A 15,457-nucleotide genomic window follows, 5' to 3' on the forward strand; every position below is an offset into this window, starting at 1 on the left:
AGGTCAATCAGGGACAGAATCAGCAAAAGTGGAGTGGAAGAGGGGCAGAATTATTCCTCTGACATTATACCGATATGAAATTAACTGTCAAGCAGTCGGGGGAGACAGCGCCAAAGGAAGTGTAATTACATTCAAAGGAGTCATTACTGCGGTGTGCGAGCGGCGAGTGTGCGAGCGGCGAGTGTGCGAGCGGCGAGTGTGTTCACGCGCTGAATGTGTCCTTTCAGAGTGTGAGCATGCGCGTGTATATCAGAGGATGACGAGAGAGAGAGAGAGAGAGAGAGAGAGAGAGAGAGAGAGAGAGAGAGAGAGAGAGAGAGAGAGAGAGAGAGAGAGAGAGAGAGAGAGAGAGAGAGAGAGAGAGAGAGAGAGAGAGAGAGAGAGAGAGAGAGAGAGAGAGAGAGAGAGAGAGAGAAAGAAGGGGGATGTTCTTATCTAGCAGTCCAGTCCATCCAATTTCACCCACTCCCTCATTTCCTCATCACGGCTGAATGTCAGTGTCACCATCAGGTGTAAAAGCAGCGATCGGCGGGATGAACAGAGGCAATAAGCAATCAATAGCTGCCTTCAGGGGGGGGTTGGAAGAATCAGAGCAGTCATCACAGCGCTCATCACCGCACGCACACCTCTGGGACCTCACGTACGCCATCGACAGGTTCAGTCCAGTCAGTCACACTGTCAAAACCACCTCTAAGTCGCCCCACATTAGGCCTTTATTTGATGCCATTTGTTGTCCCTTGAAGACATTAAGTGTGGCAACTGAGGTTAAACTCAAACTGACTGGAGGGTGAGAACCGCTGGTAAACACAGCTACAGCACAAACCCAACAAGCGTCTTCTAATTCCCATGTCTCGCTCTGCCTCGCCGTGGCAACATTGTGATGACAGCTATGAGGACTCCAGGGAGGACAAACAGCAAACAGATCTTTACTTAAGTACTCACAGTTTTTCCAAGGCAGCCAGGCCATAGAAGGAGCCGTTCCTCAGCAGGGAGATCTTGTTGTGACTCAGATTCCTGTTTTGGGAAGAATTGGGGGGGGGGGGAAGAGGAAAAGGGAAATGAAATCTTTTGTATGCGGCGCAAAAAACACAATTATTCATTCATATTTCTTATCACTTGTTTGTCCCGTGACTGTCAGCGTGAGTCGTAAGAGATAAAAGATTTCGCTCTTGATTGGATTGCGGCCGTAAATCTGGAAATTGCTCATCCTCTGCACATTTCTGTCTTGTTTAATGCTGTTTGCGGTTAAGATGGATAATGAACCCCCTCCCCCCCTCAATCCAACTATTCCCCCCTCCATGTCAAAATATCAGCCTAATAGAAAAAGCTTAAAGAAACGCCGCTTCAGCACAATTCAATCATCCATTGCTCACTTTATAACAGCAAACAAATCAATGAAATGCACTGCAGGGATCTGTAAGTGATGAATTAATATTCAGAGGCAATGCTGCGCCTCCATTTTGATCATTTCCCTGACAGTGCTCAGTGCATTTCCTTTTTTTTCTTTTTTTTGGGGGGTGGGTTGAAATATGTCTGTGTCAAATAGTGAAATTAGGAAGTATATGTTGTTCAAGAGGGGGTATTTGTTTGGCTAGAGTGGTATTACTTGGACAGGATTTCCTACTGTGTGTTACTGATAACACACACACACACACACACACACACACAGTATTATCGCATTATTCAGCACACTGGGGTTAAAGAGACTTTGGCTTTCCTTCAAAACCTTACTCACCAGAAACAGACACATGCAACTTTAACATCACTTGTGTAATTTAACACCTTACTCTCACAAACCCTAAACCTGGACAAACACCCTAAATGATTCACGTGAAGATTTGAGGGCACAACATCGTTTTTACTGCAGCGGAAAATCCCAAGGTGACTTATTAGAACACACACACAATCCGTGTGACCTGCTGGACATTTCCGGAAAGAGAGTCTACTCGTCCACCCAAATAATAACTACCACTGCGTTTGCCTCGTGTAACCCAAACACACCTGCAAGATAGTGGTAGAACAAATCGCAACTAGGGCTGCACCTAACGATTATTTTTTTCAACGATTAATCTACAGATTATATCTTCGATCAGTCAAAAAATCTATAGATTACATTTATTATGAAATAACAATTACTTCCCCCAAAACAAGTATCAAACTTATCTCATTGCTATTTCAATATTTTCTTCAATCGTCTTCTCTTGAAAACAAACAAATGTAACAGATTTGCAATGCCTTATTCCACAACTAGCCACCTTTTGACTGATACTCTCCGTTCTACAATCCAACATATTGCCTATTCAATTCAAGTTAAAGTGATCGAGCGCAAGTTGCATTCAACAACAAAAATACATGAGAAGCAGGTCAGTTTGCGATTCCGCACGTCAGCCGGCAGAGACCGGCGTGTGGCTTGCATGCCCAACGTCAGCCAAGAGCCGCATGGCGGCCGGCAAAGAGCCGCCTCGACAACGCACTTCGCGATGCTTTCACTTTTCACCGTGGCCGGCTTTTTTTCGCCGCAGCTTGTTCTCCGGTTGCGTGCATGCTTCCACCTGGCGCAGCCATCTTACGTCATTACGGCGCGCCGGCGGCAAATCAACGTATTTACGTAAGCGAGTAGTCGAGTTACGGCGACGCGTCACCCCACCCCTAATCGCAACACCATCAGTCCTGCTGATATTGTGAACTGGTCTGGTCGTGTAGAAGCTCAATCAAAGCCTGGAGGTAAAACTTTATGTTATCAGTTGTAAAATGTATTGAAGTCCCAGGGGTTAGAATCCGAAACAATTTGTTTCAGCATTTATATTGAGATATATATATATACTGTATATTGGTCAAATCCTCTAAAAGCTACCTTCCCTTTCCCTCACACACAGACAGACACACACACACACCCACAGACAGAGCCACACAGAGCTGTAAGGTACAGGGAGAGGAGCTAATGATTTATTTCACGCTTATTCTACAGCCCAGATTCACATCATTTTAAATATACCTTGGATGGCATTTCTGGATTTCATATCTGCTAAAATATTGATCGCTGCAGCCAGGTCTTAAATCATAGTCTGAAGGGCTGCTCCATCTCCATGACATCGTGGATCTGAGTCTGTGATCTACAGGCAGGAGCCCTTTTTTGCATGTGTAGTATTGTGTATCTCCAGTCGGCATGCAGCCACATACACACACCTAACAAAGTCACACACAATTCGCGCCCACGTGAAACGCCTCCATCACGCCGCCTCCGCCTCTTCCCCATCTTGTTTTTAACAAGGTTGGAAAGGACAAGGAGGGATGGACCAGGAAAGGAAATGTGGGGGTAATTGTCAGTGGTTGGCTCGGTGACGACTGGCTGCTCATTACACCTGTATAGGAATGTACCTTCGATTCTAACCTTAGGATTTAGGAGTGGCATCCCATAATGCATTGAGCGGAGATTGCAAATTGCTGACCGCACTGTCTGGGGGGAGAAGAGCTAAAATGCGAAGTTTGGAAATATTACAAAGTCGGGGCTATACAAATACACACATGCAGGCTATTCAGAAACCCACACAAGAAGAAATAAACACAGACTCCATTCAGTCACACAAAAAAGGATTAAAATGAAGTTTGGACAAAGCTGAGGGAGCAAAAGTTCTGGATCCTTTGTGAGAAAAATGTACTTTTTGTATTTGTGCTGGTGGGCTTTGGCACTTCAGTGAACAAGTTTGTTTGTGCATACTTGTCCTTAGGGAAAGCACCCATCTCTCCCCTGAGTGATAACAGTTGTCTTGGCAGGAAGAACAGGAATGGAGATAGCGCGTCCCCTCTCACAGAAACGCCAGGACGGACACAAACTGTTGTCAGTAACTTTAAGTCAACATCCAACATCTTATTTATGTTTTGGGCCTCCCCCCCGAGGCAACGCAGCATTCTTTGGAGAATATCACGTCTCCATCAGTGCTAAATCTTTACACTGACAAAGAACTTGATGGCAATAGTTAAACCCTGCAGGAAGAGACCTCACAGGCAGCCGGTTAGAGCATCCGAAAAGTGAGCGAGCAGCATTTTCACATGGATTTTTATTGCCGGTGATGCACACATCAATATCCTACTGGGGTTCGGTCAGTTTGGATTCATCTGGACACAAAGCTCTTCAATAACAAAACTCCAGCAGATAGAAGACAGCGTGGAGTCAAATGAGCCTGGTGAGAAGGTAACACCCAGGCCTAAACAAGTCCATTTATCAATATTCCCCACATAGGCTCATTTAAATAGAGTTATTGATAATAATTTGTGTTTCATTAGCCAAGTGGTGTATATTTGAATATATTTTAAGCTCCAACCGCTAACTCTCACAGCCTTGAAACGCCACACTGGTGCGTTCACAGCAGCAGCAGCACGGTGTGATGACAAGAAGCTAGACGCTCGGTGCTGTCGCTGTGTTGTCTCCATGCCTCCCTTCTGTTCACCAGGCACTTCCCTCCCTAGACAGAAGTCCAAATGAGGGACAGGCAGCCTCTGTTTGTGCAAACTCAAGCGTGTCTTCTGCTGTGTTTGTGTGTCTTTGTGCGCGCGTGCGTGTGTGTGTGTATGTGTGCAATGGAAAGCCACTGCTTACCGACCCCTGCATGCCTATCTCAGGCCTCTGCGCAACGTCCAGCAAATCACAGGCAAAACAGAATTGTAGATTATGTAAACAGCCCTTGACAAACTTCTGGAGAGTCTGTCCAACTTTCTATTTACATTATCAATTATGTTCTTCATGGCTAAGCTGCTTTCGATGAGGGAGTAGCGGGCAAAGTCAGCATTGTCTCTCTGGGCTGCAGCAAACGGCCAACGGTTAATGTCTGTCTCCCGTGTGTGACCGGCAAAAACGTTTGCCACAATCAAATTGAAATTCTAACCACACCATTTAATAGCTTGTAAAATGCCATAATTTCATGTCTCTCCCATTCGGCACAGTCGGTTTGAGGATGGCAACAGTGCAGTGTTGTGGAGGAGTTTGCAAAGCTCTCTCTTTTATTTGCTCTATATTTTAGATCTTTTGGATAAACTGGTAACTTATTGAATAAGAATTAAAACAGAGAAACTAAACAATATATGATAAAAACTAATCACACTCATGGCAAGACAATTATATAATGTCTAAAGGCACTCCTGTCTTAAGCCCTCATGGGCCTTAACGTTAACTGACATGACTGGACAGCGCAGCTAAGATCCATATCAATTCTTCTCAAAACAGGAGATCTGGTTTTCATTTTCCCTCGGCAGCACAGCTGGGATATTTCTGTGAGGTCCAACTCGGAAAGCCTCCGCTACACAAACCGGCCCTGCTGCCATGCACCAGAGACATCCGACTGTATTATTATAAAGGAGCAGAAACAAAAATAGCTTTGGACGTGCACCATCCAAGACACCAATCATGAGGACCAAATGGAGCAGAGATCACAATGTGAACTATTACAAACATTTAGATCCTGCCGGCCCCGACGTTTCGAGCTACTTCTCTTCAAACGGTCGAACCCCCGTGTTATTCTAGAAGATCGTATTACTAGGCACAGCTAACCAAAATAACATATTTCATATCTACTAACATTGACCTTGGATGGGAAACAGACATTGCCAGAGGGGTTGAACTAGGTATTAACAGAGTTTCAAAGCGACTGGGTGTTATTGACGGTTAAGCACATCTGCCTCGGATGCCATCCTGTATACCAGAGACGGCAAGCTGGGAAACAAATCGCAGCTCGTTTCAGTCTTGAGTCATAGATGAAGTAATTTGCCATAGAAATTCACTATGTTCTCTGACTTTAACAGGCAAATCGACCCTTTTATAAAACTCACTCGAATCTGCTGTCGTTTTATTTGACACAAGTGCCCTGTTTTGTCTTATTCTCTTATTTTTAAAGTAACTTTTTAACCCTGCAAAAGAGAATATGTAATGAGTTATTGATGTAAGTGCCAAAACATCTTTATAACCGCTAAGCGAGGCCAAACAAGCCAAGACGAAAATGTGCAATTTTATTTTAAAATAATATTGCCCTCAGAGAAACAAGATTGTTCTAATTAAAATCACAGCATTGCTTGTTCCTGGCTCTACTTCTCTAACTATTAAAATTATTGTTTTGCAAGCGACTGAGTCCCTATCAACTCAGCTACACTCGGCTAAGTGATTGTTGCATGTTTCCGCTCTATTTGTTGCTGCGCGGCGTTTCGGCTAATGTGTGCCCCCCTGCGCGAGTGTGTGTGTTTTTACTCTGCCAGATCTGAGTCCTTATGTAGTTTGCATGTATTAGTGATCCTGTCTTGTTTTTTAGAGATAGAGAACAAGAAATTACTTTACAAAAATCCCTGGATGCGATTCTGCACCGTACACACTTGAATCCTTGCTAAGAAATCCTTCACTATGCAAATTAATTTGAAGATGTCGGGTTGTAAAATATTCACCCCACCATCTGTACCTAGAATATAAACACACAATTTGAGCTGAACGTGCTGAGAAAGAAGCTATGAGGTCATTCTGAGTGACACAAGCTGCTTAGATGTTAAGAAAAGCTGATGCACACACTGAACACACAAGCTGCATGCACACACACACACAGCACCGGAGAGCCTATAAAACCCTACAAAAAAAGCTAATATGCTTCCCACTGCGATCACACCCTGCAACAGAGGCGAAGCACACCAGGGTTTTAATCACTGTGTTTTACAATGAGACAGAGAGCAACAAAAAAAAAAAGACAACAAGCTTCTGAGTTGGCCTCGTCTATGCACACAGATTTATGACCCGTAAAGTAACCCCTGTATTTACCCGGCGGTGGAGGGAGGAGGTCGGGACAGCAGACCAGAGACATATCCTTGGCAAACGCTGTATTTAACTTTACCTAATATTTTTAGACGGTGAGGCCGAGTTTGGACACATTCTTGATTTTTCAAAGCCTGGAGCAAATTCATCAGCCTTCCCCCTCTCCCCTCTCTCCCCCTATCGTGGTCACGAACTTGCCTCTTGTGAATCATTGTTGTCAAAAGCAGAAGCGATCGTGTGTTGCTGCACAAACCGCGCCACGTGGAACCGCGGTTACACGCCCGTCGTCTCAGACAGGCAATCTGAGCGCCAACGGGGGACCTTGTGAGTGATGTATCAATATGCATCCTGGGAGGGAACCTTGACAAAATCCTCGCTCCCTGTCGGTGAATAGATTAATCGATAGTTACTTCTTCAAGAGACTGACAGTTTCCGCTGTGCGGCGACATCACGGATCAGCCTCACGACCTCACACATCATGAGCACGCGAGCGCAAGGGCAAATGTTGCTCGCCTTTCGCTATCACAGAGGGACAAGTGCTGAGGTGGATCTGAAAGCATTGCTCCCTCTTGGGCTTAGGCGATTGATGTTGTAGAGTGCACTCATCTAAGGAAGACCTTTTGCTTTTTTCTTCCGTATCGCTGGAGATGAGTCGGAGACGGACCGACGCAGCGGCGGGAAGATTGGCGATGCTCCTAGCAGCTTAAGATGTAAGATACAACACATTTCACGGAGGTCATCTCGGTCACGTCTCTATAGATTAAGAGTCGGCGCTCCGTGCGAATGTTTGACAGATCATTTAAGCGTCTTTCACTCTCTCTCTGTCCCGTGTGCTCACCGGGTTTGTCAGTGACGTGTTGCACGGGAGACTCTGGACGGGTTACATGTGCATTTCAATGAAATATTCATGCGGAAGTACTCAGAGCTCTGAAGAGGACGAAGCACAAACAGCACCTCAGCAGACTGGAGAAAAGCCTTTAAGGTGGTGAGGGGGGGAAAGGAGGTCAGGAAGGGAGAAAGGGAATGACTAAATTATATCCGTGGCTATATGAAGAATTCAATAACAGGAAGCAGGAAGTCACTTTAAGAAACCATACGCGGGAGGACGTTTCATTTTTGATTTACAAGTTTGTGCATATATATAAAAACATCACACCTTACACTGTCCACCTACACTACAGCGCTCATCCACATCACTTCCAGCTTGATACTTCCAATGGCCCCTTGTAGGATGTAGATGAAGATGATGATGACGGTACACAGAACACGCCGCTTCATGCCAAACCACCCACCTGAAGTTCTCTCCTTTCTGGAGCTTAGATAGACCGAGAGACGCCAGGGGGCATCCAGGCTTCAAGGGAGCATTGTGCGGTCAAAGCAAACGCACAAATCAAGCCGTAGACCGCTTTATGCAGTTGCTCTAGTAAGTGAACAGGCGATGCAACTTTGAACACACATGACCAAACATCCTCCTCTACCTTATGTCCCTGCAACTATAACCAACCAAATCCTATTGAATTAAATGTGCATTAAATTTAAACTGCAACCCTGAATAGTCCGCTGGGTCCTACAGAGCAGGCCTGATGCCAACAATTAAAAACAATTACTAAAAATGTTCCTAATATCCCCTTAGTTTTCCCAATGTAAGCCTTTGTAACTTTAAGTCGACAGAAGCCACAGAGGACAGATCGCTCAGTCGGAGAAACCGCCTGAAGTCTCTTTACCTACATGTTTCGAGATTCTCTCCGAATCACTTTGATGACTCCACTGAGTGTAAGTAAAATGAAAACAACCACCTGAGGTGCAGTGCATTGAATCCCGCCTCTACTCAATCATTATCATTGACGAGATGAAACATTTAGTAGCCGGGACTTCAAACTGACTTAGTAACTTCGGTTACGCTGCAATATCTGACCGACGAAGGTAACACCAGCACCGACTCATACCTAAACCCATGAGTGCATTCAACTGCTCATGGGTGAAATTCACTGCTTTAGCATCGAGATTTAATTTGGATGAAGCGTAAAGCTGATCCTTCATTTAAAACTCACTGGGGCTCATTTCCACCTGACACATCTGTGTAGACTCAGCAGAAATGAATGAATAGTAATAATATTCAAATGATATGTGACCCAGGTTTGGTATGCAGCACAAGATGGGTTGTGTGTGTGTGTGAGGGCGGGGGAGGGGGGGTTGGATAGCAACAACAGTCATACAAACTAAATCGGTTCTGCATTGTGTAAGTGCAGTGTGTATTTCACTCCATGCAATTTCCTGCGGCGAGGACACACAGCTGCAATCAGCTTCACCTGAGCGGTAAACACTCCCTCGTCCAAACACGCTGTTTGCAGTCGTCCATCACATCGCCGTAATCTCACCAATCAAGTGGCGCTTTACCAAAACATTTCCCACCTTCTGTTTCCCGCTTCCTCCCTGCCTCTTCCTCCCCTCCCCCCTCGCTGCCCCTCCACGTCTATCTCCCGTCTTCACTCTATCCCCGTGTCTCTTTCGCAATCTGTCTCTGGTCTCCCCTGGACAAGCGCTGTGTCCTCCTGTCAGAGCATTGCCCGAGACAGGTGTCAGCTACAATCTCGGCTACAACTCTGCAGAGAGCGGGACGCTTCTGCTACTCGGCAAAGCCGAAACGATTAGACCAGATTGGTCCCAAGGTCAACAGAGCTGTCAGCCTGAGCTTCAAACTCTCGGACTCCCGATCCCCCGTGGAAGATAAGGAAAACAGGCAGAGGTGTTAATAGAGGGCGTTCAGCTGCACGGCAACTGTTGGAGAATTAGACACACACTCCTGCGTGCACTTCATTTTCATCACTTATTTATGCTAATGCTCATTAATTTGCTTGTTAAGTTGTTTTCCGTCTGCATTTGTAAGACACTGCATTAGCGCAGGATGTGTTCCTCATAAATATTGTATATAGACCCAACAATTAAAATACGTGGCATATGTAAAAGCCCCAAACTGTGCCTTTAATTAAAGACTGCATTTGAATTGTGGCTAGAGTAGCCAAAACATGATGCACTGTACTTGAACTGTCATTGAGGAAATGGGTGTACAAGTAGCTCATTGTCTATGTAGGAGGTTAAACGATGAGCGACTGACGAGGCTACGGGGAGGCATTAGAGAGATTTGTTGGGCAGTCTGCAGAGGGACGCCGGTATGTGCATACTTCCCCTTGATATATCTGTTTATTTGCACAGCACGTCAAAACAAAAGAGCGACCAGGGAGGCCACTTCGGCCTGACAAAGGTCACGTTTCCTAATGTAGGAGAACTGCTTCCTGGCCGGGCTACAGCACGCCTGGTGTAGAATGTAGCTCACCAAGAAATAAGAGCGGCTGGGGAGTAAGGGTGGTGTGTTATTTGAATGGACCGTAAAATAGAACGTATACGCGCTACCGAAAGTGAACGGATCCACAAAAAGGCAGCAGAAATGAAGGCATCTGGTTCTAACATGGGCTCCTTCGTCCAGTTAGTCTAATCTGCGGCGCTATATGTGATGTATATAAGAAACTGCGGGAGACATTACCTAATTATCTATGCGGTGCACTTTAAAAATCAACCTGTTTTTATTGCGTGCGGCCTATAAAACCGCAGCACTTTGAAGAATGTGGAAAACAAAGTCAAGAATTCTCTACTTAGAGGAACAAAAGGCAACCTGCCGACGGATAAATTGAAGTAAGCAAAGTGCTATCATCAACTGTTCCTCAAGCTCCCAATGAGTGGTTTGGCTGGAACTTGTCGAGAGCCTTTATATTTCACATTTGCTTTTAGACTCAAGACGACAAACCTCAAGTTCCTAAGAATAAAACAGTCTATTAATCTAGCGGGGCAATCTGTGAATCTGCAGGAGGAAGTTATCAACTATTCCCCCCCTCCCCTTCGAGTGTTCCGAGTGCTATTTCATCTGCAAAGGAGCATGGATGAATACTAAAAGGAGCTTTCTTAAATGTCCTGTTAGAGCAGCCGAACGAATGCAATGCAAATAACATCCATAAGAGCAAAAAAGGGAAAAAGGGAAAAGGAAAGTCTTCATGTGGACGGCAGCTGTAATGACACCTACCAGGACGAGCGGCGAGGCCTAAACGTAGCTGACATTGTGACAGCGGAGTCCAGGGACTAGCTGCACCTGTATTACAGCCAGGAGTGTAATGATAACAGCGTAAAGGGAAAGGATGACTTCTAATAATAGGCTTCACTCTCTATTAAATGAACATCCACGCTGTAATGTAGATCTATTTGAGGCCCTTGACTTTAAGCGCATCAAGCTTTAACAAGGTGTGCGACGCGGCGGCGTGTACCTCGTCTAATTCCTCCAAATGAGAATCCACCGCCGCGCGTCGTATCTTGACACGTTGGCTTATGATAAAATAGAAGCGTTACAACCTATAAAAACAAGGTTCATTCAAGGTCTTGCAACTGATCGATACAGAAAAATACCTGTAATATATTACAATCCCACCGGGGAACTGAGGCTGTCTGTGCTACCTGATAATAAGGTCGGAGGTTAAAGACACTTTATCTATTTAATGTTTATCTTTCCTTTCCTGTGGTGTTGCTGCAACATCCCTATAATATTCCTGCGGGACTTCAAGTGCATCTGGGGTACTGAGTGAGTTTATAGTAACAGTATTGTAAAACCTAACAGCATTTTAATCTTTAATAGTATCACTTTAACATGCCTGTGATATTACCGGAGGATAGTAAAACTTATAGGCTGTATATTATCGTACTGTTATCCGTGCTGGGTTTCAAATTGCTTTTAACGGACACAATAACAACGTAGTGATGAACAGTGAGACAGATGTTTCACTCTTTCTGCTTTTACTCATGTAGTCAAATCAAGACTGGGGGGGCCGGAGAGTTTCCAAGGTGGGGCACATGTACACTGTTGCCATAAAGTTGGAGTAGTTAATGTTTTTGACTTTTATAGCGCAAAACAATTGTTAAGCATGAATTAGTTTCACCTGGGTAACTGGGACTCAGTATGTAATCATTGCACCTGGTCAAAGGCGATAACTTATGGGTATAAATAGGAATAAAAAGAGGAATGTGTCTGAAAAGTAAATTATTCCAACTTTACGGGCAACATTATATTAGCGCCCCTGCTTGGGTCAAATGTGTGGAGGATGAAGAGGAGGAGGAGGAGGCGAAGGGGGGGGTGTATTGTCCTTATTTGTGATTTGTTGTCTACTTACAGAGAGACAGTCCTGTTGGGTAGGAAGCTGGGCTGCAGTGTGTCCATGAAGTCCACATCCACACACACCACCTTGACGCGGACCTGTTGCCGGCTCAGCTCCTTCGACCTCTCGGCCGAGCAGTGGCAGCTGTCAACGATGAGGTCCGGACAATCCCCGTTGCTCCGGCTGGAGCGCCACAGCGCGGCGATGACGCACAACAAACTCAGCGCTTTCATGGTGGACTGAGATTTATTTATTGTTTGTTTTCTAAAATGTTTCAAGTGATATCCTCCCAGCTTCTGTGACGAGTCGAGACCATTTCACATTTCAAACCTTGAAGAAGTAAGAAGATGAAGCGCGCGCTGGTCCCGATATGGTGTCCGCCGGCTAATCACCTGCTGCGTCGCCGAAATGCTGCACACTTTCCCCGCTGCGTTTGACAATGAACCCGCGACACAAACAAAGCACCAGCTGTGTGAAACGCCGCATCTTCGCCGGTTTCTGTCACTTACAAGTCCACTAAAAATTCCCAAAATTCTGCGTCTTGCGAGGTAAAAACTTCCACCGGGCGCGCTTTCCAACTTCGGTTTCAAACTTCTTAACTACTCCATGTCCTTTCAAAATGGTCGCGGCGAGAGAGAAATACGCTTTAATACTGGGAAAAATCCTTCACCTTAATCTACCAAATTTGTCCTTTTGTCCTTTTGCTACTGCTGCGCCACGTTCGCCACTGACTCTCATCACACATGGACTTGTTGCGCTGAGTCCAGAAAGTCCCTCCCCGCTCAGAGTCCCGGTCAGGCTCCGGCATGGACTCCTAAACTTCCTCCAGCCCCCTGCAGACACACAGCAGGACTCTCACACACTCCACTGGGTGAAGAAGAAACACCCAAGAAGACACGAGGTGTTAAATTGATATTAAAAAGTTCCATAATAATAATAATGAAACTATAAAACTCCCAAATGATGTATAATGTAGCGTTGTGGATCAGTATTATCATATGGTGGAAGTATATTTTTATCTCCTCTGTATCACCAAAATATTGGGATTTATTTATTTATTATTTATTTATTGCATTCATAACCAAACTGAAATGCATTCTGACAAAATAAGATATTAAAAACAAATCCCTAACAATGTCTATCAGTGTCATATTAATGTGCGAAGACCACATAATCAGTTTTGATTAACAGCAAAGGGAAAGTGCTACAGGCCCCGGGCACTTTATGAGCAAAGGACCCTTGTAAAGATGGCATTCATTGTAATGGTGGCAATAAATAAAGATTGTGAGTTGGAAACTGAACAAATTGACAGTTTCACAATGTAAGACTGTCGTTTTGATTAATTGTTTGATTCTTTACCGCTAGATTTAGGAAAACATTCCAAGAAAGTGTCAGAAGAAGAGATAGAAAGGGAGGGAAAGACAGTTAACATTGTAATCTGCAGGTGAACACATTGTTTTTACACTTAATTAGGGATAAATCAGGATGTGATGAGGATTTTTACAAAACATTTCACTCCGAACAGCTTTGTACACACTGGCTCTGATGACATTTCCACGCAGAGAATAACAGACAATGAAGCTCTAAATCCCACGATCCCTGAACATCCTTATCAGATATTGGAAAATATTAAGGACCCACACACTGTATCCAGTGCTATCAATCACCTCTCACCATGATGGATCACATATATTAAGTGTCTAACCCTGGGGAAACAGAAGCTGAGACAGCTGCGTGGTTGGGGTCCCAGGGGCCGGGGTGAGGTGCTTCCCCTGTACTCCACGCCAAATTCCTCCCTTGTTATGCGCATTGTCTCCAACGCAGGCTGGGAGCACAAAGAGGGATTTGAAGCCGCTCCCACTGACCCTGCAAGCAGCCCTTGTTCCTGATTCTTCCCTCTGACAGGCAAGCATGTACTCCATTTTCCCAACAGGAGCAGACGCACAGTGCACATCCCTCCCTCTGTGTTTATACACATATGGAGGCTTTATTCTCTCCGTATTGTGCTCCCATGACGACCCCTCGAACTGCCACTCACGCTTGTTTACACAGATGTATCTTTACCTCGTGCCTGTAAGTGCGGAGGAGGATCTTCGCACCAGCTGACCCCTGAGAGGCCAATGGGGAAGTCGCCCCGTTGTAGTTGACATCACCATTTGAGGTGATCCATTTTTAATGAAGCCTGCAGAAACATTTCTTTGGACGCCAGCCATCCCCGTTCACTGGGCCACTCGTATGCTCTTAATGAAAACCAGAACATGTGCACGCAAGCTGCTCTCTAACAGTTTTCTCTTTTTGGCAGGGAGAACATCTTCACACTGCGGATTGGAAAGCTAATCAGCACAAGCAGCAACAGCATTTGACCTATAAAACACTTAACAGTTGCTGGAAATAAAGGAAAAGAAGAGGGGGGGAAACCGGCATAATCGCTGTTTCTTTAATCACTGTGTCAAGTCAGGAGTAGACACATAAAGACTCATTAGCACACAGTGGAGCGATGGAGTCAATTGTCCTGAACCAGAGCAAACAGACTTGCACTGCAGAGTATGTTCTCATGTGTTCCCAGTCATTTCTCTGTCAGCCGCCGCTCGCATTAGTGTTCACAGCTCTCCATTATTACAGGGTGACAGAGATGAATAGGCCATGGCTGCCAGCAATCACACTCCTCGCTAAATATTTACCTGCGCCACTTGAAGACTACAGCTGGATGACAGACTCTCATTATGACTCTGTGACTTTACGGGGGGAAGTCTCTATGCGTTTTCACTCATTCACACGTTTTGATTGTATGGAGATTCATACAGCAGTTTTGTAGATTTTTCTCAGCTTCCATTGTTGTTTCCTCTAAGTGTTGCATGATTCATTTGGTTTCATCTTATTCTGGGCGTCGCTCTTCATCATCTAAGACACAAGACACACCTGAGTTTATAAAGCCCTTCACTTGTTTCTTTGAAAAGGTCAGTCAAACATTTGACATGGAACATTCGGTTGTTAATTGCATTGCCAAAAAGTGCTCCAGTTCTGCCGACGTTCTGCCGGTTACAAAAACATTTTTGGGGTGGTGGTGGTGCCTTTACCATCACCGAACTCTAAGACATAATGAGCCTGCCTATAATAAGGTGCCAAGAGGATACAGGAAACCAGTGCTACTTTTAAACTTGAGAATTGAGGACGTTGTGGTGTGAGCTGGCATGTTGGTGTTCCTGCAGCCATCCAGCGGCAGGGTGGATCCGCTGACCACCAACCACCAGAGCGCAACATAACGACTCCGGTAAGAGTAGGGACCGTGCATAATGAGCTAAACAGAGGCTACAGATTAATCTTCCTCTTCTATTCTTCCAAGTTTAGGAATAAAAGCTGAATCAGAGTGTAAGCCAGGTGCCAAAAATGTGTGTGTGTGTGTGTGTGTGTGTGTGTGTGTGTGTGTGAGCTGCAGAGTCATTTTCACCTCATTTACAAACGGGACACATGGCAGCTT

The 15,457-nt window shown here is 45.1% G+C and overlaps 1 protein-coding gene across 1 annotated transcript in view; it reads right to left on the reverse strand.

The window, feature by feature from the left end:
- Positions 1 to 12,728, reverse strand: part of adgra1b (adhesion G protein-coupled receptor A1b) — a 106,932-nt gene extending 94,204 nt beyond the window's left edge. Inside the window, exons 1-2 of the mRNA XM_076169228.1 lie at positions 11,995 to 12,728; positions 943 to 1,014 (exon numbers count right to left, since the gene is read on the reverse strand). Coding sequence (XP_076025343.1) covers positions 943 to 1,014; positions 11,995 to 12,212 — 290 coding nt within the window. The 5' untranslated portion in view covers positions 12,213 to 12,728. The remainder of the gene's footprint in view (positions 1 to 942; positions 1,015 to 11,994) is intronic.
- Positions 12,729 to 15,457: the final 2,729 nt, after the last annotated feature.

This window comes from Genypterus blacodes, unplaced genomic scaffold, assembly GCF_046128005.1.
Source record: "Genypterus blacodes isolate CSIRO-AG114 ecotype Tasmania unplaced genomic scaffold, CSIRO-AGI_Gbla_v1 ptg000195l_1, whole genome shotgun sequence".
NCBI lineage: Eukaryota > Metazoa > Chordata > Actinopteri > Ophidiiformes > Ophidiidae > Genypterus > Genypterus blacodes.